Genomic DNA, 24874 nt, shown 5'->3' on the forward strand with positions numbered 1-24874 from the left:
TATATTTGGGCTCTTTAGTCAATAGTTTGTCCATAACAAAAACATAAAGTACTTTACACAGTCATTACTGTTGTCACTATTTAGATGAACTTATGTCTATAAATGAACACTTTGCATTATATTGTTCAGTCATGGTTTTATTAAGATCTCTTAGTAAATGTTTTAATAATACATGAGCATTGAGAGGATATGGATTCTTGTTGCAAAATTGATCACAGCGAAACATCTCTGTGACAGATGGCTTTAAAAAAGTGATTTACTGAGATAAGATATATCTGAAAGGTTTACTTGCTGCCACATACTGTGCTCCACAACAGTTCCGCACAACAAATTTAAATTATTTACATTTAATTTCAAACTTAATATTTATGAAATCTAATTTATTTCGCTCTGCAATTTAAGATGAAACAACACTGCAATCATTTGCTGGTTTAGTCAATGTTATAGAATTTCTGTATTAAACATCAGTGATGTTCATGTTTAAGGAGTCAAAATAACATGCCAGGTTTTGTGATGTAAGTGAAGACGGGTCAGATTCCTCCACATTTCTGTTGTAGATGGGATGTAGTACCTTCCCACCTCTATGTCCTACTGCCTGGTGGACCCCTCCATGTGAGCTCAACTGCCTCATCCGGTGGCGGTGTTGCAGGAATAGGTGGTGGAGCCTCCTGTGGAGGTTCAATATCTCCAATGTTATGCTTCCTGTAGCGGGGGATACCGTACAGCAAATCTCCTGCTCTTCTCTCATTTACTGAAGAAGAGGAGGGATGCAGTTGTGTTAGTGGCTGTTTGGCCAGGGGCTTGATGTCCTCCACAAACCTGCGATAGTTTGAACCGGGGTCACCTTGTGTACTGTGGGCATCAAATAAAGGAGATTTACCCTTACCTAAATCTTCATCCTCTGTGTCCCACTTTCGTCTTTCTGTTGACATGGCTTTTAGGGCACTGAGACCTTTCCTTTCTCTGCTGTCCTCAGCTTGCTGTGGAGTCAATGAGCCAACATCCAGATGTCTTGGACTGGAGATAGAAAGGTCTGACAGATGACGACCAATGCCAGTCCACCTTATCGCAGGTGGTAGGTCCACATCTGTGGTGTGTCTGGACTGCTCAATCCTTTTCTTTACCAAATCATCAAAGCTCATGCTGGGGACTCTTGTTGGGGCAAGAGAAGCATTTCTGTCACTCACACTATGGGATGGACCTTCTTGTGCAACAGTTACCATTTCAGCATGATCTATAGTTTGACTTTTGCCACCAAGTGGCAAACAAGCTTTGATGATTGAACGCTTATAAGCAATTTGAGAGTAATTGTCTGTCATTCCTGACATATTTGAAGCATGACTGCTTTGTTTTCCAGTGGATGCTGTCACCTCATTTTCACTCTCGCTGCAAGAGGATGGGGAATTATTTGGCTCTGGTGATGGTGCCTTGATATTCAGTCGCTTTTTAATACGTGGGATACCAAGACTCAAGTCAGGAACACTGTAGTCTGTTGACTCATCCTCACTGTTGCTGCTGGATGATGATTTTTTTTGTAATGGAGCACTGATATCCAAAGGGCTGTTGACATGAGGTGGAGGTGATGTGGGCAGATTTGGTGGTACATGTGAATGTGATGTGATTTCAAGACGCTTTCTGAAGCGAGAGATACCAAGATTCATGGTGGCCCACCGTGACTGAAGCTCTGGGTTTATTTCTGGTGTTGTCCTGATGTTGTCATATGTTGGTTTGTCCCCCAGGTCATCTTTAATAATTGTATACTTTTCTAATATGATATTGTGGTCTGTCTTTGGATTTTGAGAAATGTTTATCCCAAGGGGTTTTGGGGAACTTATGAACTCCTTTTCTGTAGCTTTTGATATGGCAGATATGCCCTTTCCTCTGTCCTCACCCTCACTCTCACTACTGGAAGAGTTTGATCCAAACCGTTGAGAACTTACAGATACACTGCTAAGAACCATATCTGGTTGTGGTGATGGTGCTTTGATATCCAGACGTCTGTTGATGCTGGGGATACCCAGATTCAGTTTATGTAACATTATCTGTTGATCATGACTTGTGATCCCTGCATCACCTTTATCTCTCTCATGTTTCACTGTGTAGCTTGACAGTCTTTCATCATCACTGCTGGAAGAGCAGGAGTCTGCTGGTTGAGGTGGTGTTCTGATATCCAAACGCCTTTTGACAGGGGGGACACTTTTATTCAAGTCAGGCAGTTTTGTCCCTTGTTGATAATTTGTAATCTCCACATCAGGTCTGTCTCTCTCCACTTTCATAGTTAGGTCTGTAGTCCCACCATCATTCTTGTCACTGCTGGAAGATGACTCAGTTAAAGGTGAATGTGTCTTAATATCCAGGCGCCTTTTAACGCGGGGGGCACTGCTGAGACCCAGTTCAGGCCATCTTGAGTCTGGATCTGGTTCTACTTTTATAGATGGGTTGCTTAAATCTTTCTCTTGTTCATCTGAACTGCTTGATGAGTAACAGGGACTAATTTTGTTGGCTTCCTGTGTCTGTCCTTCCACGGTATGGATTATACTCCCACTATTTAATGAATCAGAAGGTGATGATGGGGCTTTGATGTCCAAGCGCCTCTTGATATGTGTAATGTTACCCAGCTCTACAGCAGGCCACAGTGGATCATGACTTACTGTTTGAGATTTTTGCACTGGAACCTTTGAAATGTGTATCTCCCCTTGTTCTTGTTTCTTTATGTGGACAACGTCAACCTTCTCTAGTCTCTTTTTGTGTTGTATTGTTTCACCCTCACTGTCACTACTGGAAGACGAATCAGAGTCCGGTGATGGTGCTTTGATATCTAGACGCCTCTTGATGCGTGTAGTATGCTCAAGATCAAGAGCAGGCCACTGTGTCTTTGGATCATGACTCACAGTTTGAGATGCTTTAACTGGAACAGTTGCCATGTGTATCTCCCCTTGTTTCTTTATGCAGTTTGTTCTTTCATCCTCACTGTCACTACTAGAAGATGATTCAGGAGGTGCCTTGATATCTAGACGTCTCTTGATGCTGGGAATATGCTGAAGATCTAGGGCTGGCCACTTTGCATCTGGATCATGGCTTACTGTTTGAGATTTTTGCTGTTCTGCAATGTCCACTTGTGCTGGCCACTGTTTCACTATGCAGTCCTTTGTTTCACCCTCACTGCCACTACTAGAAGATGAATCAGAGTCAGGTGATGGTGCTTTGATATCTAGACGCCTCTTGATGCGTGTAGTATGCTCAAGATCAAGAGCAGGCCACTGTGTCTTTGGGTCATGACTCACAGTTTGAGATGCTTTAACTGGAACAGTTGCCATGTGTATCTCCCTTGTTTCTTTATGCAGTTTGTTCTTTCATCCTCACTGTCACTACTAGAAGATGATTCAGGAGGTGCTTGATATCTAGACGCTTTTGATGCGTGTAGTATGTTCAAGATCAAGAGCAGGCCACTGTGTCTTTGGTCATGACTCACAGTTTGAGATGCTTTAACTGGAACAGTTGCCATGTGTATCTCCCTTGTTTCTTTATGCAGTTTGTTCTTTCATCCTGACTGTCACTGCTAGAAGATGATTGAGAGTCGGTGATGGTACTTTGATATCTAGACGCCTCTTGATGCGTGTAGTATGCTCAAGATCAAGAGCAGGCCACTGTGTCTTTGGATCATGACTCACAGTTTGAGATGCTTTAACTGGAACAGTTGCCATGTGTATCTCCCCTTGTTTCTTTATGCAGTTTGTTCTTTCATCCTCACTGTCACTACTAGAAGATGATTCAGGAGGTGCCTTGATATCTAGACGTCTCTTGATGCTGGAATATGCTGAAGATCTAGGGCTGGCCACTTTGCATCTGGATCATGGCTTACTGTTTGAGATTTTTGCTGTTCTGCAATGTCCACTTGTGCTGGCCACTGTTTCACTATGCAGTCCTTTGTTTCACCCTCACTGCCACTACTAGAAGATGAATCAGAGTCAGGTGATGGTGCTTTGATATCTAGACGCCTCTTGATGCGTGTAGTATGCTCAAGATCAAGAGCAGGCCACTGTGTCTTTGGGTCATGACTCACAGTTTGAGATGCTTTAACTGGAACAGTTGCCATGTGTATCTCCCCTTGTTTCTTTATGCAGTTTGTTCTTTCATCCTCACTGTCACTACTAGAAGATGATTCAGGAGGTGCCTTGATATCTAGACGCCTTTTGATGCGTGTAGTATGTTCAAGATCAAGAGCAGGCCACTGTGTCTTTGGGTCATGACTCACAGTTTGAGATGCTTTAACTGGAACAGTTGCCATGTGTATCTCCCCTTGTTTCTTTATGCAGTTTGTTCTTTCATCCTGACTGTCACTGCTAGAAGATGATTGAGAGTCCGGTGATGGTACTTTGATATCTAGACGCCTCTTGATGCGTGTAGTATGCTCAAGATCAAGAGCAGGCCACTGTGTCTTTGGGTCATGACTCACAGTTTGAGATGCTTTAACTGGAACAGTTGCCATGTGTATCTCCCCTTGTTTCTTTATGCAGTTTGTTCTTTCATCCTCACTGTCACTACTAGAAGATGATTCAGGAGGTGCCTTGATATCTAGACGTCTCTTGATGCTGTGAATATGCTGAAGATCTAGGGCTGGCCACTTTGCGTCTGGATCATGACTTACTGTTTGAGATTTTTGCTGTTCTGCAATGTCCACTTGTGCTGGCCACTGTTTCACTATGCAGTCCTTTGTTTCAGCCTCACTGCCACTACTAGAAGATGAATCAGAGTCCGGTGATGGTGCTTTGATATCTAGACGCCTCTTGATGCGTCTAGTTTGCTCAAGATCAAGAGCAGGCCACTGTGTCTTTGGGTCATGACTCACAGTTTGAGATGCTTTAACTGGAACAGTTGCCATGTGTATCTCCCCTTGTTTCTTTATGCAGTTTGTTCTTTCATCCTCACTGTCACTACTAGAAGATGATTCAGGAGGTGCCTTGATATCTAGACGTCTCTTGATGCTGTGAATATGCTGAAGATCTAGGGCTGGCCACTTTGCGTCTGGATCATGACTTACTGTTTGAGATTTTGCTGTTACTGGCAATGTCCACTTGTGCTGGCCACTGTTTCACTATGCAGTCCTTTGTTTCACCCTCACTGCCACTACTAGAAGATGAATCAGAGTCCAGTGATGGTGCTTTGATATCTAGACGCCTCTTGATGCGTCTAGTTTGCTCAAGATCAAGAGCAGGCCACTGTGTCTTTGGGTCATGACTCACAGTTTGAGATGCTTTAACTGGAACAGTTGCCATGTGTATCTCCCCTTGTTTCTTTATGCAGTTTGTTCTTTCATCCTCACTGTCACTACTAGAAGATGATTCAGGAGGTGCCTTGATATCTAGACGTCTCTTGATGCTGGGAACGTGCTCAAGATCTACGGCAGGCCACCTTGCTTTTTCATCATGACCTAATGTTTGAGATTTTTGCAGTATTGCAATGTCCACCTTTGCTGGCCTCTTCTTCACTGTGCACCCAGCTGTTTCATCCTCACTGTCACTACTAGAAACTGAAGTAGAGTCTGGTGAAGGTGCTTTGATATCTAGACGCCTCTTGATGTGTGTAGTATGCTCAAGGTGTAGGGCAGGCCACTTTGCATCTGGATCATGACTTACTGTTTGAGATGCTTTAATTGGAAACCTCTCCTTATGTATCTCCCCTCGTTCCTGTTTCTTTATGTGGTTTGTTGTTTCATCCTCACTGTCACTACTAGAAGATGAATCAAGAGGCAGTGATGGTGCTTTGATATCTAAACGCCTCTTGATGTTAGGAATGTGTTCAAGATCTACAGCAGGCCATGTTGCATCTAGATTATGTCTTTCTGTCTGAGATTTTTGCAGTGGGAGTTCAGCAATGCCCACCTTCACAGGCCTCTCTGTGTGATGTGTTGTTTCATTCTCACTGTCACTACTAGAAGATGATTCAGGGGATAGTGATGGTGCTTTGACATCTAGATGCCTCTTGATGGAAGGAATATTACCAATATCTAGTACCGGCCACTTTGCATGTGGATCATAACTTAATGTTTGAGATGTTTGCAATGGAAGCTTCCCTGGCCTCTCTGTTTGATATGTTGTTTCATCATCACTATCACTACCAGAGGATGAATCTGGTGATGGTGCTTTGCTATCTAGACGGTTCTGGATGTGTTTTGTGTGCTCAAGATGTAGGGCAGACCTCTGTGTTTCTGGATCATTACTTTTTGCTTGAGATGATTTTGAAATATGCACCTCCCCTTGTTCATGTTTCCATATGCGGTTTACAGCTTCATCCTGACTGTCACTACTAGAAGATAAATCAGAATCCAGTGATGGTGCTTTGATATTTAGACGATTCTGGATGTGTTTAGCGTGCTTAAGGTCTACGGCTGGCCACCGTGTGTTTGAATCATGACTTACTGTTTGAAACTGAAGCCTTGCCATGTCCACCTCTCCTTGCTCTTGCTTCTTTTTATGTTTTTTTGTTTCATCTGTAGTCTCATCACTAGAAGATAAGTCAGAAGCTTGGGCATTGATGTCTAAACGCTTCTTGATTTGGCTTACTCTGCCTTTATTGTGTTTTGGTTTGGCTGTGATTTCTGCTTCACTTTCAATGCTTGAAGAGGATGAATACGCTGTAGGTGGTGAAGGTGCCCTGGTATCCAGACTCTTACCAAAAGCAGTAACACCCAAACTGAGACCATGCCATTTTGTGTGTGGCATGGGCTTTACTCTCTCCTTGGTATCTCTTTCATCTGTAAGTTGTTTGACTGTGTACTGCATTGACTCCCCATCACTGTCACTGGAATGAGAGGAAGAGGAATGCTCTGGTTTCTCTGCAGGCCTTTGTGGATCATGTCTGTTATCACCTTGATCAAATCCAAATGAAGGCCTAGCATCCTGCTCAAGGCAAGTGCTAGAGATCTCAGACTTGTTGTGGTTCCTTTCTATATCGTATTCCTCCTCCTGTTCTGAATTCACAGTGTATTGTGTAGGTTCATCCTCACTGACATGTGAACTGGAGCTGGACACATCATCCTCACTCTGTCTATCTGAAGTGGGTATCCCAATCAGTTTTGCATCATTAAAAGAACCAAACATGCTGCTGGACCTTGCAGATGTACTTCGAACAGAATCACTAAATTCAAACTGTTCTCCATTCTCCTGCCACAGATCAGGAGTGATATTTGTATGTGGTGACCAATCTGCAAAGGGCTCAGAAGAAAATCCAGGAATTTCACTGCTGCCCTCTATAGAAATTTGTGGCACCTCTGCTTCTCTAGATGATGAGAAATCAGCTCTCTGCTGAACATTGTCCTCTGTCAGCTGAGGAGACTTGGGTCTTGTGTGGTCTCCCTGGGTTATGTGGTCCTCTTTTAATGCCCTGTCAGAATCTGAGGATGAAGACGAGCCTCTTCTCTCCTCCAGCTCAACAGGGTCTGGGATGTGCTCAAACTCCATTTGGTGTGTGCGGCCTGCATCAGTGGCACCTGAGAGGTCTCTGCCATCCTCTGTACTCTGTTGTAAGCTGTTTTCACTTCCTGAATCTCCAGCTGCATGATCATCATCCTCAACCTTAGTAGCTTCACATTTCATCTCTGCGTCATTATTGATGCTTTCCTGATCGCCACTAGCTACGGTATCATAATATTGTACATTACTTTCTTCTCTAAAGTCTATAGAGCTAAATGTGACTCTCCTTTCCCTGTGTGGTACTATCTCTTCTGGTTCCTCACCATTGGAGTAGGCCTCATTGTCATATTGTCTTTGTTCTCCAGATGGGACAGAGTTAGTTTCAGAGTGGCTTTCCTTGTTGGTGGCCTTTGTCCAAAGAACATCAATACAAGGTCTTGCTAAGACCCCAAGGATAAATGCTATGAGAAATGTGATGAAAACAGACAGACACACAGCCAGAGCCAAGGTAGACTGTGTAGCTCTCTGATTCCTTTCTTGACCTGTCCTATTTGGGGTGTCCTGTGGGATTGCTTGTTGGCTTGTTCTGGGTAAACTTCTAGTTTTTCTACTTGCACCTCCTATTCTACTGATTTGGAGGTTAAAAACAGACACAACTTCATCTTCTTCAGACATACACACATATAGTCCTGTGTTTCTCTCTGTGACATCACTGATGAGCAGCTCAGCCTGAGGTTGGCTCACAGATGCTTGACCACTGGGCATCCACCACGTCGAGTCTACAGAGATGACAAGATTGATATGTAGTTGGACTGACCTACACTGTTAAATATGCATTAAGCTATTTTACACTTTTAATTGTTTTACCTTGTGCAGAGCAAGAAAGCAGTATCTCAGAGCCACTATAAACGGTCACATCTCGATGGAGCTCTGGCCTGTTTTCAGTACCAAAACAGTTTAGATCGTCCTCCTCCAACTGTAGCAGATCTTTGCCTGAGAGGATAGAGGGGGAGGCACAGACCATGCTCCAGGCCTGCAGACCTAAGCTACTGTCATAGGCCATCCGCCTTCTTAAACTGCGCATGCTGCAATCACACTGCCACCTGTTCCCACGCAGCTCAACATCTGCCCCAATGTTACGCAAAGAGAGGTACATCAAAGGATGGAGGCTGGTCAACATGTTGAAGCTCAGATCAAGGACCTTTAAAGGGGACAGAACATTCACTAGATGTTGAAACATGTAATTGAATTGCTAAAACTATTAAATCACTGGAGAATAGTTTTCTGAAAGTTACCAAGAATATGGCATCACTTTATCATTGCAGATACTACACTGTGTGCATTTTTCAGTAAGTTCGATTATGAAGGAACAAAAAGAACAGACTTCAGGAAAATAATGAACTTAATTTTATATATGAACTCCTAAACAGCAAAAAACCACTCACCCTGAGCTGGGCTAAATCCTGGAACATTTGTGGATGGAGATTTGTGATGAGGTTATGTTGTAGGTGTAGCTCTTTCAGCTGTCGAAGGTGGCTAAGGTCTCCTGGTCGCAAACTTGAGATCCTGTTGAAGGAGAGCTGCAGAACCCATAAGGACGCACTACCTTCCAGCCCTGGATGACAGAAAAAAAGGGCTGTAATTAGAACTCAACAATAACCATAATGGGGTGGCTCCTGAAGAGAAGAATGTACCATATGTTTTCAGTGATAATAACAGGTTCATCTGTCTCTTATTCTCTCAGCCCTGTGCTGCTTTACATTCTTCACTGTGATTTTCTGTTTATTTTTAGGTGTTAAGTCAATTTCCTGCATTACTGCAGTGATTTCAGTGCTGAGATTAAATACTGTAAACTGTACAGACCTCACTGTGTGGACTTCTAGACAGCGAGTAGTGTAAAATGTCTGAACCAATTAACACTCCTTGCCTGAAATATGAGTCCAAAGTCTTTTAGCTTATTTTCCACTGTGAATAGTCTTACAATATGACTAATTAGAGGCTAAGATTTTTTTCTGTGGTGCTCATTCTTCCCTGTTGTCTTCTCCTTTTCACTCGCCTGAGACAATCTCCCTGAGTCTGCTGGGCTGAAGTAAGGCACTGTGAGCCTGTGCTTCATTAGAGAGGCACTGAGGGCTCTGTGAGCTGAATACCAAACAGGAGCGAAGTCTATGACTGTCAACACAGCTCTTGCTAAGTGAATGAACTGTCTACACATGCCTGAACCATAGTGAATGCATTTCTTTGAAACACACATGTTTGACCAAGCAGAAGGAATTCTATGAAATAACATGATGCAGGGGGAAACTCAAAAGTTGCTTTGCATGTTTACCCCCTTTTTTGAGCCCCTGGAATGTCAATAAAAACTGTGATTGCCTGACAGCTGTACAGTGTCATTATCTTGTGAGGTTTAATGATTTCTGAGTGAAGCACAGTACAAAAGATAAGGGATATCGTTGTTTATATGTGAAAAGCAAACAGAGAGACAGTAATAATAATGCACATGGCTCACAAATTAATTCCTCTATTATGAACAAATGAGTAGACCTCAGCACACTTTAACATTTTTAGGCAGAATTGGGGTGAGGTGGACCTATCTTTCAGGTCTGACTCACAGACATTTCTCGGTGACATTCCAGAGGGCAATTAAAGGTGTGCTACATTGTGCAACTTTACTATCAGAGGCACAATCTTTAATCACCCACGCACAATTTTTATTTTTTTATTTATTTATTTTTTTTGAAGGGGACATTTATGTGTAATTTAAGTGATCAAATTGAATAGGCCAGCAATTCCCAGCCTGGGAGTTCCAGACCCCTAGTGGGTCACGAGATGATAAATGGGATAAGGAGGACCCAAAAAGTTGTGCTACATAGAGTAAGATGAATCTCTTTATCCCTAAAATTTGCTTGTGAAAATTAAATGTTTTTTATGTCTGTTTTTTTAGTCTTGGGACATTTATTCAGACGACACAGTTGTAACTCTTAATATAGACTTATGACACAACTGACAAGGGGTCACAAGTAGTGCTTTATTTTAATGGGTCAGAAGCCAAAAAGAATGGGATACTTGTATATTGTTATATTGTCTTATCATACACACAGAGAGAATATTCCACCCATTTTGTTAATGATGGCTCATTTTCATCAAAAGCTGAACGTCATCAAGTATGTATGCCACCCTGTCTCCCTCCTGTTAATCTATGTTAGAGAAGCTACAATAGACGTAACTTTAGCCTTAGACCTATACTGGGTGTGGTCTACAGTCATTATTGTGAACATTATACAATTATACATAATTTGAGTCTGTGGTATGAGTTCCTACACATATGTGTTTGCAATTCTGTTCATGTTAATGGCAGATGTTCAAGATTATTTATTAATTCATAGAATTATTATTATTATTATTATTATTTTTAATTATTAATTATTATTATTCATTTCTGCAGCTTTGTTTTAAACAGTATGTGTGTGCAGTACAGTATGTCAAGTCAAGTCAAGTCAAATTTTATTATATAGCGCAATTCACAACAGAAGTTATCTCGAGACGCTGTGACATATGTACATTTACTCATGTACTGTACTGAAGTACAGTTTGAATAAATGATTTGAAGAGTTTAAGAGTAGTTATACTACAACAGCTGATATGGAAGAATATGAAAATGATATGCCATGACATATTTTCTTACCTGTAACAGTGGCACTTGATAGTTTATAGGATTAGTTAACACATTTTTATGCTCCACTCACCGGAAGCAGTGTTTATTGTATTGCTCATGTCCTGTGACAGTGGTTTAAATATGGGTGTATGACTGTATTGCACTGACTCACCCTCTGGGAGTTGCACCAGCTGATTCCTCTCAACAGATAGCAGCTGCAGGGTGGGGGCCCAAGATACACATCCATGTCTGCTCCAAGGTCTCAAGCGATGTACATATCTACCTCTGACAGACTGGCTTCCCGGGTTTCTCTCTATGCAGAGAGACAAGTGTGTGATACTGTTGTTTCCCAGCCATACATTCCTGAGGTTATGATGTGGCCGGTGGAGGGTTACAGAATCAAGGAGATTGTGAGACAAGTCCAGCTCAGTGACAGAGTCTTGGATGTGTTGTGGCACTGAGGAGAGCCCAGAGGATGAACAGTTCAGCAGGAGTGCTGTCTGACAGGTGCAAGACTCTGGGCAGGCAGGTGGAGGAGAGGAGCAATGGAGCCCAGAGATGAGGAGCAGCACGGCAGCCAAGATCGGCCCCTGTGCCTCTGCCATCACAACCTGTCCTGAGAGCATACATAGATCATAAATTACAGTAATTAGGATTGACTCACAATAAAAAATTAACATCAATATTTGCAGTTAGCATATATTGCATGAAAGATTAAAAAAAAAAAAAATCACATCCAAATGTGGAGAGACCAATAGTTAAAAAATGAAGACTTCAAAGATGTACAATGATAAGGCTAAAAACATAAGACTCACCTGTGTATCTACTCTTCGTCAGGCTGCACAGAAAAACTTGTGACTCTCTTCTCACACCCAGAGTGCTTTCAGTGTACTAACTTGCCATCTCCAGCAGTTTCTGATCAAAGTCTGAAGTATATTTTGCTGCGTCTAGCTTAACATGCACCTGCCCATAGATGCCATTCTGTGATTCATTCAATCATTTACATGTCTAGTTAATGTCTTACTGTCATTGTTTTCCTCTTTATGTATGATAGATAACTGACCCTGAAAATTTATGGTGAAGAGGACCATGCCCTGGTTGCACATTCTATTAGATAATAAAACAGCGTAATGAGCCACAGTATTCTTTTATGATCTCAAATGACCATGTAAACACATAAAACATTCACTGAAACCAATGATAACAAGTTTCACATAGCAACATGTTTCTTTATTGAAACAAATATAGCAATGAAATGTTTTCAATTTTCAAATAAGGCTTGTTGCCATTTTTTTTCCATTTAGTGGATCAAAAACACTTTCAGCACATACATCAGGTCTGAACGTGCTGAGAACTACTTCATAACATTGGTAACAAATGTTCTCAACATCAGTACTGTTATAAAACAGACAAGACAATCCAAAGCAAAATAAAAGTTAAATCTTTTATACTATATTGCACAAAATTAAAACCACTCAATACATGTTTTTCAAACCAAGTTACTGATGATTTAAACTCTTCAGACATTCATCAACATGAACATTTAAAGAGATTTGCATTAATCTTTAGTTTAACATAGTGCAAACACTCTTACTTTTTCAATATTGTCTTATTTTACTGTAAAAAACAATTTTTGCAACAAAATTAGAATATTATATATATATTATATCATATATCATCCCTTGTAAATCCATTGGCACGTGCATGATGGGCAGTCCAAGAAGTGGAGAAAGACACCTATTCTGCTTTAACATTACTAGATGGCTTAAAATGTATCTCTTGTATTATAGTTTATTCCAAGTGTTAGACAAGTCTATGTAATCTTATAGTGTCTCATCTCATGTCATTAAAAATGAAGAAAATATCAAACACAGCTGCTGGAAGCAAATAAAATCATATACAACCCCTCCACAAAGTTTATACACTCAGTTGGCTGTTTATTACATACACCTAGTTAAAACTAATACAGTAGTCTAATGCAGTAGTCCTGCAATACATCCCACCTTCATGATGGTGTATAATGTTCAGTGTGTGTTTTAGGTAGGTGTTGATTCAATTTTATGGTCATTTATGAGGTGGCAGTTTGTGTGTGGTGCTTTTGAATTGAATTGTGTTAGATCAATGACAGCAGGCTAAATAACAGAAACACCTTGCTGCATAATGCAGTATAGTTCAACAGCACCACAAACTGCAGCCTCCAAAACATTACAACATTATAACCTTCATGAAGGAGGATTTATTGCAGCACTCTTGTATTAGACTGCATTAGTTGTAGCTGGGTTTACCTGATAACTGCCAACCAAGTGTATATTAGTAATACTGGACGGTAAGGCAAAAAATAAAAACTGGATTTTTTAATTGCTACCAATGGGCTGTGTAAACCACAGTATAATGTTAAATATAGGAGTGTTATGTGCTTACATGGCATAATAAAGTTTAAATAAAGTTGGCAAATCTGAAGAACAATAAAAATATTTCAGCATGTATGTTAATGTCTTTGGCCAAGTGGTAAAGATCTGTAACATGATTCCAGCTTTACAAATAAGAAGATGAACTAAAGAGGTATTATTATGTGTCAGTCATGATGAAGTTACTATAGAATGTCCAACATATGCAAATTTGTAATCTGACTTCAGTGGTGAGATTGAGCAGATTCCAGTCCAGTCTCCTAGTGAGCTTTTCTACAGGGGTTATCTGATGTCTGACAGCCCATGTTGGGATATTTCACCTGCACACGGAACAGAGTGCCATCTGCACACATGCAGAGCTTGTACCTCTCCAGACCCTCATCAAAATACACATCTCCTGCAGAGTTAGGGATGCGTGTGGCATTGAACATGACTGATCCATTGAGGACAATGCTGTTTTCCTGCAAAACAAAAGCCCATAATCCATTTGTCCTCATGGTCTTATCTTCATCAGCTTTACACAGTGTTTATGTGACCGTTTATTGTTACACGTCAAATCCTATTAAATACATTTCCATACTTACAGCCCTGAGCTCGATGCCTCCACCCATTTTGAACTCTACAGTCCGGCCCATGATGTTGACTCCCTCGTTACCACGAATGATGGCCTTGCTGTCCCCTTTGATGTTCAGGTCAGATGCTGCACTACTGGTTATCTAAAAGCAGAGACACATGTGCCAACATTATAAACAGCATATACAGAGGCTTTATTTATACTGGATCACCTTTTCCGTATATGAGTGAGATTTATTAGTAAAGTAAAATATAATATACATTTTGCCGCCAACCTGCCATCACACAGAACAGTTTTGAGAAGTTTTGAGAATTATTTTTCTCCATTTATTAGTGGCCAAAAATAGAAATATTTAATCATATTGAGGCCTTTATGTTGAACTCTTGTAAGAGCACTGCTGTTGTTTTCTTTAACTTGCAGTTATCACCACTGCACACCTGCTTCTATTTCAGATTCTCCCAGGCTCTGTCAGGGTGACACTGGTACTGAATGGCAAACTTCATGTCTCTCTTGATATTTAAATTTACAATGTGCGATCTTTGGCTGTGCCATTCAAGGGCTCAAGATACTCTAAGATTGTCTGAGCAGTCTATGTTCTGTTGTTGCCATATTGGAAACTGAATTTATATCTGGGTCTAAACTTCCACCATTTTACATAAATGGAGCTCATTGAGTCCCAGGTGAGTTCTTAATGCTTCTTCATTTGAAGATACAATTAACTTTACTATTATGAGTTAATGATAGGACTTCAGATGGTTAATATCAAAATACACACCCTTTCTGTGGAAGCCTTTTTAACACTGAGGACTTTGACTCCTTTGGGCAAATGGAACTCATGGTTTTCAAAGTCTGTACTGAAGAATGTGTTCTGTGTGCGAGGGTCCGTGAATGATATGCCAACGTCACTGACGACTGAAGTCTTGTCCTTTTCTACACTCAGCTTAGTAGTGCCTTGCTGGAACACAACCTGAAGCAACACAAAAATAAATAAAGAAGAGTATGAGTTATGAAAACAATGTGCCATTTTTTTGAAAATATTCTCCCACTTCTCACCGGGTTATTGTTGCCAACGATGACCAGGTCCTGGTCCTTACGGCCTCCTACTGTGCTCTTGTGTAGTGGGTGAACGATGCCCATGTCTGCCTTCTGTTTGAAGCGCAACAGGCCAGTCTCATGGAACTCCATACTATCGCAGCCATTTGGACCAATACGGATCACCGTCCATATTACTAATGTGATCTGAAGGACAGTAAAAGACCATGATTCATTCAACAACACAGTGATCACTCAGTGTCAACTCTTTACCATAATTTTCAGGAAAGTCTAATGAACAGGATCCTTGGCCCAGTACATTTAGGCTTATTGTACTTACAATGAGGTTAATTAAGGCAAGAAGGAAGAGGAGGATGATAACACAAACAGCCATGTTTCCTTTGCGTCCTCTCAGCCCTGTCTTATGAAGACGCTCTTCTTCTATGGGTACATAGCCAGCTTTAAAGTTACTGTTATGTTCCTTGTTGATGTTACGTCTCTCTATAGCCTTCTCTCGCATAGACCTCTTCACTGGCCCATTGGAGCTCTCCTGGAAGGCAAAAAAAATCTTATAACACAAAAATCTATACTTTTTTGTAGTAAGGAGCCCCATTAACAGAAATTCAGAAATTAATTTTAAGTCATGATATCACACATTAAGATGGCCCCATAAAACCCTCTATATTATGAAGACTGGAGTTGGCCTAAAATCAAATTCCCAACTCCTTACTTAAATACATCTGAAAATCTGAGTATTTAAGGCATAGCTGTACTGCTTTCATGCTTTTCTCGCTAAGATTAGTAAAACTGTCTTTCTTAGTGTTCATATCCATGACTAACATAAGGTTTGAGTTCCTACTTATTTTCAATGTCTCTCTTGCTCTGCGTTGGAATGCATGTCAGTTAAATGCCCCGCGACTCCCTGTCTGTGGCTATGACTAAAAATAAACTGCGCTCATTTTAGCAGTAAAATGAAGATAAACTCAGTTGCCTTATCATACAGCGTCTATGCTCTCTGCATAAGCAAAGTGACTTCATTGTCAAGCAGCATGTCTAAAGGTGCTAAAATAATAGCATTTTATTCCCACAACGCTGCCCATAATAACGAAGCGGAGGCCAGTATTTATCACACTGATATTACCGTAGGGTCAACAACAAAGCCCAAGACATTTCTGTTTGTTTATCAGGCAGCTCGGGGGTATATATCGTTACCCCATGAACGAACACTTAAGCTAACACGAAGTAAAATGCAAAAATGACAACAAATATTAAACATAACGGACCTGTTCAGACGCCATGTTGACCCTCCCTCTTCTGCTTGCGGAGTGACGGGGAGCATACCACTTTTCACAGTCGAAGGTGAAAAAAACTGGCTGTGTCGTGACTCACTGCCTGGGCTGTAAACAATTATGAATAAAAACGATAATGTTGAGACGAAAGAGAGCAAACATAGTACATTTTAATTTGGAATGTGTGTGTTTAAAGGGACGGTTACGCGATAATAAAAGATGGTCTGTTCCAAGTTCAACCATCCAATGACAGAAGGATCCTTAAATAGAAAAACATGTCCATTCATATTTTCCATAGGTAAACTGCCAAACCGTCCATTTGTCTCCACACTATTTCCACAGGTTCTCCTTCTTAATTGATGGTTGTAAACAATAAAATCTCAATAATATTTTGTGAAAATAGAATAGCAGTATCGCAAAACGTTGTCAGGACAGCTGCATCTTCGTTTTATGTAAGCACTCTGCTAGAGAGAAAAATGTAGGGGGCACAGAGCCCCAGAACTTCTCAGTGATAAAGCAGATTCACAGAAAATCTAGGTTGTGCCAAAGGTGTTTGGCTACTGCAGATCAGATTTGGACAGTGTATGGATTGATGATTTATGTTTGCCTTATTTATTTATTATTATTAAGCCTTCATTGAATAAATGCCTAGACAAATGGGCACTAGCCTGTACTACATAGTTGTTTTGTTGTTTGTCTCTTGTAGTAGTGTGCACCTTAAATCACTCACTGTGACCATCTTAGTCTGCCTGTTATGATTTTAAATGTTGTCAAAGATCTGACAACACTCGCTGGACATGTAATTCAATAATTCAATTTAATATGGCCTACTGAATTATAATCGGATTTAATCCAATATAGTCACATCAGCAGCATACTGTAACTGTGTTACTGACCCACAGGGTTTACTCTAACCTGCAGGCCTTTGGTGTCGTTTAACAGTATGACATTACAATCGTATTGACATGCCTAGAGAACAGAAGCTGCTGAGGACTGACAGGAAGAGCAGCGCTCGTAGTTTATCCGTCAGGAGTAATTTATTTAAAACACCGTGTGGTTTGGTTGTCTGCTCGTCTCCTCGCTTGGTTACCACAACTGAGGCGGTGCTTGGCATCTGTGTCGTAGGTGGAGAGAGCTGCCAGGACAGGAATTTTTACTGCACTCCTCTTACAGATTAAAGTCTGGTGTCCTTTCCTCTGGGGCTCCGAGGATTAGGCTAGTTATTGTGGACGGATATGGCCGACACTTTGAGGAGACTGACCAACACATCTTCCTTCAGCGTCTTACAAGACAAGCTTGAGAGCTGGCACAAAGACTACCATGTAAGTTCATCAATAAGTAATGACCGACCTAAATCTGACCAAAGCACTTCATCAGTGCTCTGTCAGCCCAGCTATCTGTCCCAGGATAGTTGTTTCACGAATTAGTGGCTAAAAGTTAAATTTGTACACACATGAAATCTAAATTTTGGTCAACGGGTTGCAGCTAACATCAGTCTCTTCCTCTAGAAAAGATGCATTGCTTTGTTTACTGGCTATTTTTTTCAGTCTATCATAAAATTGAGAGTTTCGACCCATTGTTATTTGTGATTGAAGATATTGTTGAACAATGGTGTTTTGGAAATGCATGAAATTGTTTAAAAAATTACACCAAAGGAATGCACTTAGTTTAGATTATATTGATTTCCCGGTGGTAGAGTTTGGTTGCTATGGACGCCAGTCGCCATGGTTACGGTGAGACTATTCCAAAGATCTTTTACTTCACTGGTAAGATGGTTCACGTCCTTTACTTCCGGTAGAAATCCGCTGGAACCTTGCAGAGGAACCGGAAGTTATTTGTTTAAACCTCAAATATGTTGTATTTATAGCATGACCTGCATATTTACTCGCAAGTTATACGAATACACACAACAGTCAATTTCTGGAGTTAAACATTTTGTTGTGTTGTTGTGTTTTGCAACAAAACTGGGGACATCTGTTGCTTCTCCTGGATAGCCTTTTACTCTTTGGTATTTAAGAGGGAAATCTGCCCTTTTATTCTTTTCAATAATAATAAAAACAATAGCACTACATCAGCTTTATGTATGTACCTATAACAGCATAAGAAAAAACAAAACAACAACAAAGACTGATGGAGTAGTTATAGTCATCTCCCTGTCACCTTATGTCACACAGCAAGGGCTTGTCTTATTCACTGGCATATTCACTGGCATATATATATTTTTTCATATTTATCCTCCCAGGTCATTTCCTGTGACCAGAATCTGAATAGATGCTGCGAGCTGATTGAATTAACTGCCAAGATCCAGGGTGAACTGTTTGCCATCCTCAACTTCACAGCTGCTGAAGGTAAGTTTTACTTTTGTAGTTGGGGACAATGTGTTAACCAGGTTATAAGCACTCATGAACAATTTAACACATACAATACTTTTTTTTTTTTTTTTAATATATGTGCTCATGAATCAGGTGGACACTATGCTGGAGTGGACACTCTCAAAATGCGCCTGTTGCCATGGCTTGGAAGCTGTTTCTCAATGACGAGGCCCTCGGTCAGTGCTGACACCAGTCTACAGCTCATCCAGGTGACATTACCTGTTACTAAGCTAAATATCCAAAAATGTCTAATTGACATATACATATAAATAATATAAATTTACTGTAACACAACACTGTAACACTTACAATATTAAAACTATTTAAATCCCTTTTCTTCTATTGTGGCATTCTGATGTTGCATGTGTGTTACTGTATGTGTTTATTATCAGGAGTCAGTGGAGAAGGACAGGAGGATCAGGGAGCTCTCTACCTCCCATGACAATGACATGCAGAAGATGGAGACTCAGCTGTGCTCCACTCGCATGCAGTTGGACTCTGTCAGAGCAGAGTGAGTAGGACAAATATAGATAGCGTGTATAAAACTGACAGGAGAGTTGTGGTAATTGATGGCGGCCAGCCACAGTTTCATTACTTAACTTGCACATGTTATGTATAAATATGATTTGTACCGTGGCCACAAGTCCATGGACATGGAGATGTATATAACGGTTGTTTGCACATTTCCTATCTCTTTACATCCTATCTCTTTGTAATGTATGGAAATACATGAAACATACTGTTCCTTTCTCTGATCTATGTTTTAACAGACTGGTCGATGCTCAGAAGGAACTGGATGAGACAAAGAGCAAATCAGCAACCACCCTGCTGGCCACTGAGGATGAAATATTACAACTGAAAGCCGAGTGGGTGATACAGTCAAATACTGCAATGATATACTCATTTTCAGATACAAAACGTGTGCTTTTCTGTTGATATGAAGTATGTCTGTGCAGTTTGCGATCCGCACATGAACAGGTGGAGATTTACAAGAGGAAGATGGATGCTCTTGATGACTACGAGCGTCAGATTCGCTTGCTGAGGGATGAAGTGTCCTACTTGAGCACAGAGAAGGCCATGCTGCAGGAGAGGTACTCATATAATACACAGTGCAGTTGTGTGATTACTGCATATGCACACATTGACACCACTATACAGAGCAGTGTCTTGATGATGTATTTTTCATCTGTTTCCTCTCGTTTTCTCTCTTCCAGGCTGGTAAGGAGTCGCTCTCCAAGCCCCTTGCCCAGACTAAGCCGCTCCTCCAGCCCGATGAGGAGTGAGTCGCCCACCAGGGCCCAGCTCACTAACTCCTCCCGCCACGCACGCCTCGTATCTCGCTTCAGTGATCTGTATGCTGTGGAGCGTCTGGAGGCTCAGACCCTGCTTCGACGCTACATAACTGATTTAGAGATGGTCCAGAAAATCATCTTCATTGCTGTTGTGGTATGATTGTAGTCATTTTAGAGCCACCTGTGGATATGAAGAGAGAAAAGATATTTAAATTAGGATTATATTAATTATATTTGATTGGCTGGTGAAAAGAATGGTTTCTTGTAAGTGTCTGTGTGTGTTGTCATCTCTTAGGAATCCTTTAAGACAGCAAAACTAGCCTACCGTCAGTTCAAGCTGCGTGTGCGAAAGACCTTGTCCCCATCCCATTTTGGACCAGAAAGTCTAGAGGATGCAGCTGTGGACTACATTGTCAGAAATTTGGACCTGTATGATGTACAGGACAGCGTCAATGTAAGATTAAATCTTTCTCTCTCTGATTTGACCTCTACAAGAATTGATGTACTTTGAAACTTTAGAAAAAGCAGGTGTATCTGACTGTGTGTCTCTTCTCCTCAGGATGTGATCAATGCCATGAATGTGAACCCTCGGATCTCTTTCCCACCAGAGGTGGACTTTGTCCTAATCAGTAGCTTGATCAGGGAGACATGCAGGGTGGCCTTTGCTATGCAGACTCTGGATCCACCGCTTGACTTGGCCTTCGCTAGTGATGGAGAACTTTACAATGAAAACAAGTCAGTCCAATGTACTGTACTGTGTCTAAATCCTATAACAGTGAAAGGTTATAGAGAGTGTTTTAGTGATGTCCCTATGGTCAGTTTTGATGCAGTGGAATCATAGAGGGATTGAATTAACTTATGTTACATTTCCAAACAATCTGGTTACAACAGCATCTAGTGTATTATTTACATTATTTCATGTCTCTACCAGTAGATGTCACCCTCAACACACACACTCCCTCACAGTTCTCCCTCACTGTTTTCCCTCCCCCCTCTCTCTCTGTCAGGTATCGTCGTAGCTATGACTCAGAGTTCACTGCTCCTCTGGTGATGTACCACGTGTGGCCAGCTTTGGTGGAAGGAAATGCTGTATTAGTGAAGGGCGAAGCTGTGACCAGAAGAGGTGCTCTGGTACTGACTTTATATTACTTCAGAAATATCATAATTAGTTCAGGTGCTGCTCTAGAGAATAACATAGGAGTATTAAAGTACATGGAAATGCTTGTGCATTTACTGGTGATGGACCTGTTTTTGCAGTGGAGTAGAAGCCGAAGCCGGAGCAGAAGCACCAGTCCTGTGCGCTCTCGTTCTCTCAGCCCAACTCGCAGTCTTGTAAGTCTCTATAATATTTGACAGTTTAATCAAGCACACTGAGAGATAGGCACACATTGGGGTTTTTGGTCACAAAAGTAAATGCATCACATGTTTTATTTGGCTTGAAATTGCTCAAATTAAATTTTATGTCTAATTCAAATGTACAATTTTCCACTTCACAACATGTATCCACACCAATGGCTCTAAGGGTATGTACTTCAAAATCTCTGATTTATGTAATTGGATTTTATTAAGCTTTAATTTGCTCCAAACCTGCAAATATAATCAGCATGTCTATCTTTTTTCTAGGCATTTAACAGCAAAAGACACTTGTCTCCTGAACGTCTCACAGCCAGCTACCTGTGAACTCCGGCCTCTCCACAGGACAAGTATATACACCTGTATTTCATGTCCTTAAAATAAAATCTGACAGATTTTCACAAGTGATTTCACCTGTGGGGTTACACCTGTTTGCTTCCACCAAATAAGGCAATGAAATCCTTAGATACTGTACTGTATTGACCAAAGGCTGTTCAGAGTTTACATCATCAGAGGGCATTTTTATGGGACACATGACAATAACAAGAGGTCAGTACATTAAAGAGGAGGCAAAATAGCCTGGCAGCTAACTGGACAATTGTCTTAGTTTACTATATTTAGTCTGTTACTAGGTTATGAATAGATACAGTGTTTTAGTGATAATCAGAAATTATTTTAATCAGAAATGTACATCTTTCAGGAGAAACTAGACCTGCACAGTAGCACTTTCTTAGTCTGATAGCAAACTATAGCAAACATATTCAAAATGTAGCCCTCTCTTTACTTTTCACCAAGAGTCAACATCTCTGTAGCAGAGTGCTGCAGGACATACAGTATGGTGCTAATGATCAGTGCTAACTTCAACTCCTCCAGTACTTGAGTGACTGATATTGGTCATTGTGATTTTTAGTGTTAATGGTTGCTGTGTTTTTTCTATCATCATTATTTCTTATTTTCATTTTTTGGTGCTGCTCCTGTTTATGAGAGTTTTTTTTAAATCAGATTTTTCCAAATAGTAGTCACTGTGTATAAGAATATGACCAGCACTTGGTTATTTTGCAGCAATGTCTGGATGCATTCAATATGACATACTATTTATTTGGTTTCTCATTTATGGTTAAAGTTTTGTATATCACCACTTACATTATCATATCTGATACAACTGTACTTACAAAATAAAATTAATTTGATTTCAGTATGATTTAATTTGTGTTGGGTGATGAATATTCTTTGACTGTGTCTTCTGTGTATCTGCTTTTTTTTAAGAATAAATGAAAAACTTTTAATTCCCTGCAACTCCAAATTGATTTCAGTTTTTTATTGAACATGTGTTTTATTGTCAATGGATTCATGTTTTAGTAGCCTTACCAGCAGTGTTGGAATATCTGTCAGTACCTTTAAACACTGTTAAGAAAGGTGGCTTTACTGATGTTGGTACGATGATGCATCTGGAACAATTAGAATTTGAACATTCCAGAACAAAGCCGATCCTTATTCTAATCATGAATCCTGCCCTCTCTTGAATCTGTGCAGTCAATGTACTCCACTGTTGTTAGTTTTCCACAATAGGCTCAATATTTCCCCCAATTTGCATTTCCTGGTTTTACTACTACTCAATTTTAACAGTAGATGGCGATGCTACTCCATCGATAAAAGGAGCCAGGAGGTAAAATCACTGTCTGCTCTGAAAGATAAGTTTTACAATAGTTAGTTTTTGTTTTAGAGTTAAACTGGCAACATTGCATGGTATACAACAACAATATGAGAAAACATAATTTACGCTGAAAGAATTCAACAAGCCCTAAGTATATCTTGATGGAGGACTTTTTAAAAGTATGATTATCAGCCCAGTCACTTTTCATCATTGTTGTGTTTATATCTTAATGAATCCTTGAGGGAACCCCAGCAGCAGCACCTCATAGGTTGTTTTAGCATTCTCAGCCATCTAATTAGGTCTAGCTATCTCCAGGCCTTGCCCTGTCCTGCACCAGCCTGCTTCACCAAGCAACCCAGTGATACCGTCAGCTCTTCAAATCATCTTTAATATCTGAAATCAGGCTTTTGTTCTGCAGAGCAGAAACTGAGCTGCAGCAGGCCCTCATAACCTAAGTCCTTGATGACTGAGAGTCTTAAGGGGTTCCCTTGTTGAAGACGAGATACAGTGGGGTTCATGTGTTATTTACTGCCAGGTTCATATTTGTCCATTTATCCATTCCAAATTCTTTGTTTTTTTCCGATAACATGGAAATCATTTTCATCTGGTGGCGGTTACATTCAGCTAAACAGTATTTTTGTGCTGATACTGATTAAAGATTACATGGCGCATTTAAAGCTGCAGTCATTAGCATCCCACATCATAGGAAGCCACTAGCACTGTGATTTTGTGTCTGTGAACAAAACATTCTGAATGGTACAGTGGTGTAGCTTGCATAATATCATCTTATGGTTTTATACACAAAAAGGGCAAAAATATGTGTTGTGGTTCCAGTTTCATTCCCGTGTGAACATGAATCCCACACTAACTTATTTGCCATTTCTCTAATGACAGCCATCAAAATTCACATGCATCCTCACAAAAATACAAAATATCCTTTGTTAACCCTTGCATCAGTGACACTGAAAGACATGGAGATTATGTGTGGAAAAAAAGAGGCAGATTATGCAGAAACCCATGTCATGGAAACTTCCTCCGTGCCTCCTCATCACATTCCCACACAATGAGTGTCTTGTCTGATCTGCAGTGGTTCAGAGAGGTCTTGGCTCTTGGGACACAGGCCAGGTCCTGCTACCATGATATGACTGTGAGGGAGTCTGTAGCCTCCGTCTCTGCTGAGTTGTCCTTCTGTGAGCTTGGTGGGGGGGGGGACTGTTTACTCAGGTGTGCTGGTCAACTGTAGTCATGGCCAGACTATGGAGGGATGGAGATGAGAGAGAAGATCACAAACCATTTTACTCTGCTGCTTTAAAGCACCATCACTGCTGTAAGGTCACTGGGACTTAGAGAGAGAGAGAACAGTGAGACTCTACATCTAGATGTAGCCAGAGACTAACAGTAGTAGTTGGAGCTCACCCTAAACAGACTCAGCTAAAGTTTCCAGTTTGGTGGCCTGACTCATCACCGCTGGACCGTGTGATGTTTCCTCTGGCTCTTCTTAATGTGCTTGATACTGGCAAGAGTTGTGTTTCTGGTGCTTGAGCATGATGAGTACCCGCCCTGATCCCACAGCCAGACCAGAGGGGAAATATTAATGGAGCTGTATATCACAGCACATGATGACATGGTTATGGGTGACCAGACTGTGGTGCGTAAATCAAAGAAAATATAAAAATAGACAGAGGAGAAGGAATGAAGAAGTACACGCAAAGGACAGCTACTAAATATAAATACTTGTCACCAGTTGTTCTTTTCTCTGGTAGAATCACCCTTCAGCAGAGGAGTCAATAAGCCACTGCAGGTCGACAAGGCCTGTTGTATCTCAGTGCTGTC

General features: G+C 40.8%; 3 protein-coding genes across 3 annotated transcripts; 1 reads left to right on the forward strand and 2 right to left on the reverse strand.

Annotated features, from left to right (window-relative positions):
• Window positions 1-5030: 5030 nt before the first annotated feature.
• LOC108878836 (uncharacterized) lies at window positions 5031-12026 on the reverse strand. The gene is made up of 5 exons (XM_051077229.1): window positions 11883-12026; window positions 11240-11683; window positions 8858-9027; window positions 8280-8613; window positions 5031-8191 (listed from the first exon to the last, which is right to left on the reverse strand). The coding sequence occupies exons 2-5, from the start codon at window positions 11670-11672 to the stop codon at window positions 5031-5033; spliced, it is 4098 nt and encodes a 1365-aa protein (XP_050933186.1). The 5' UTR covers window positions 11673-11683; window positions 11883-12026.
• Window positions 12027-12275: 249 nt separating this feature from the next.
• On the reverse strand, window positions 12276-16480 carry sgcb (sarcoglycan, beta (dystrophin-associated glycoprotein)). Its single transcript, XM_018669883.2, has 6 exons — window positions 16365-16480; window positions 15422-15631; window positions 15103-15288; window positions 14825-15016; window positions 14060-14191; window positions 12276-13936 (listed from the first exon to the last, which is right to left on the reverse strand). Exons 1-6 carry the CDS (start codon window positions 16377-16379, stop codon window positions 13736-13738), a joined length of 936 nt encoding a protein of 311 aa, XP_018525399.1. The 5' UTR covers window positions 16380-16480; the 3' UTR covers window positions 12276-13735.
• Window positions 16481-17306: 826 nt separating this feature from the next.
• On the forward strand, window positions 17307-21791 carry spata18 (spermatogenesis associated 18). The gene is made up of 12 exons (XM_018669881.2): window positions 17307-17692; window positions 18613-18718; window positions 18836-18951; window positions 19135-19253; window positions 19513-19608; window positions 19699-19833; window positions 19957-20188; window positions 20330-20488; window positions 20594-20769; window positions 21042-21165; window positions 21292-21366; window positions 21658-21791. Exons 1-12 carry the CDS (start codon window positions 17606-17608, stop codon window positions 21712-21714), a joined length of 1482 nt encoding a protein of 493 aa, XP_018525397.1. The 5' UTR covers window positions 17307-17605; the 3' UTR covers window positions 21715-21791.
• Window positions 21792-24874: the final 3083 nt, after the last annotated feature.

This window comes from Lates calcarifer, linkage group LG17 (genome assembly GCF_001640805.2).
Source record: "Lates calcarifer isolate ASB-BC8 linkage group LG17, TLL_Latcal_v3, whole genome shotgun sequence".
Classification (NCBI taxonomy): domain Eukaryota; kingdom Metazoa; phylum Chordata; class Actinopteri; family Centropomidae; genus Lates; species Lates calcarifer.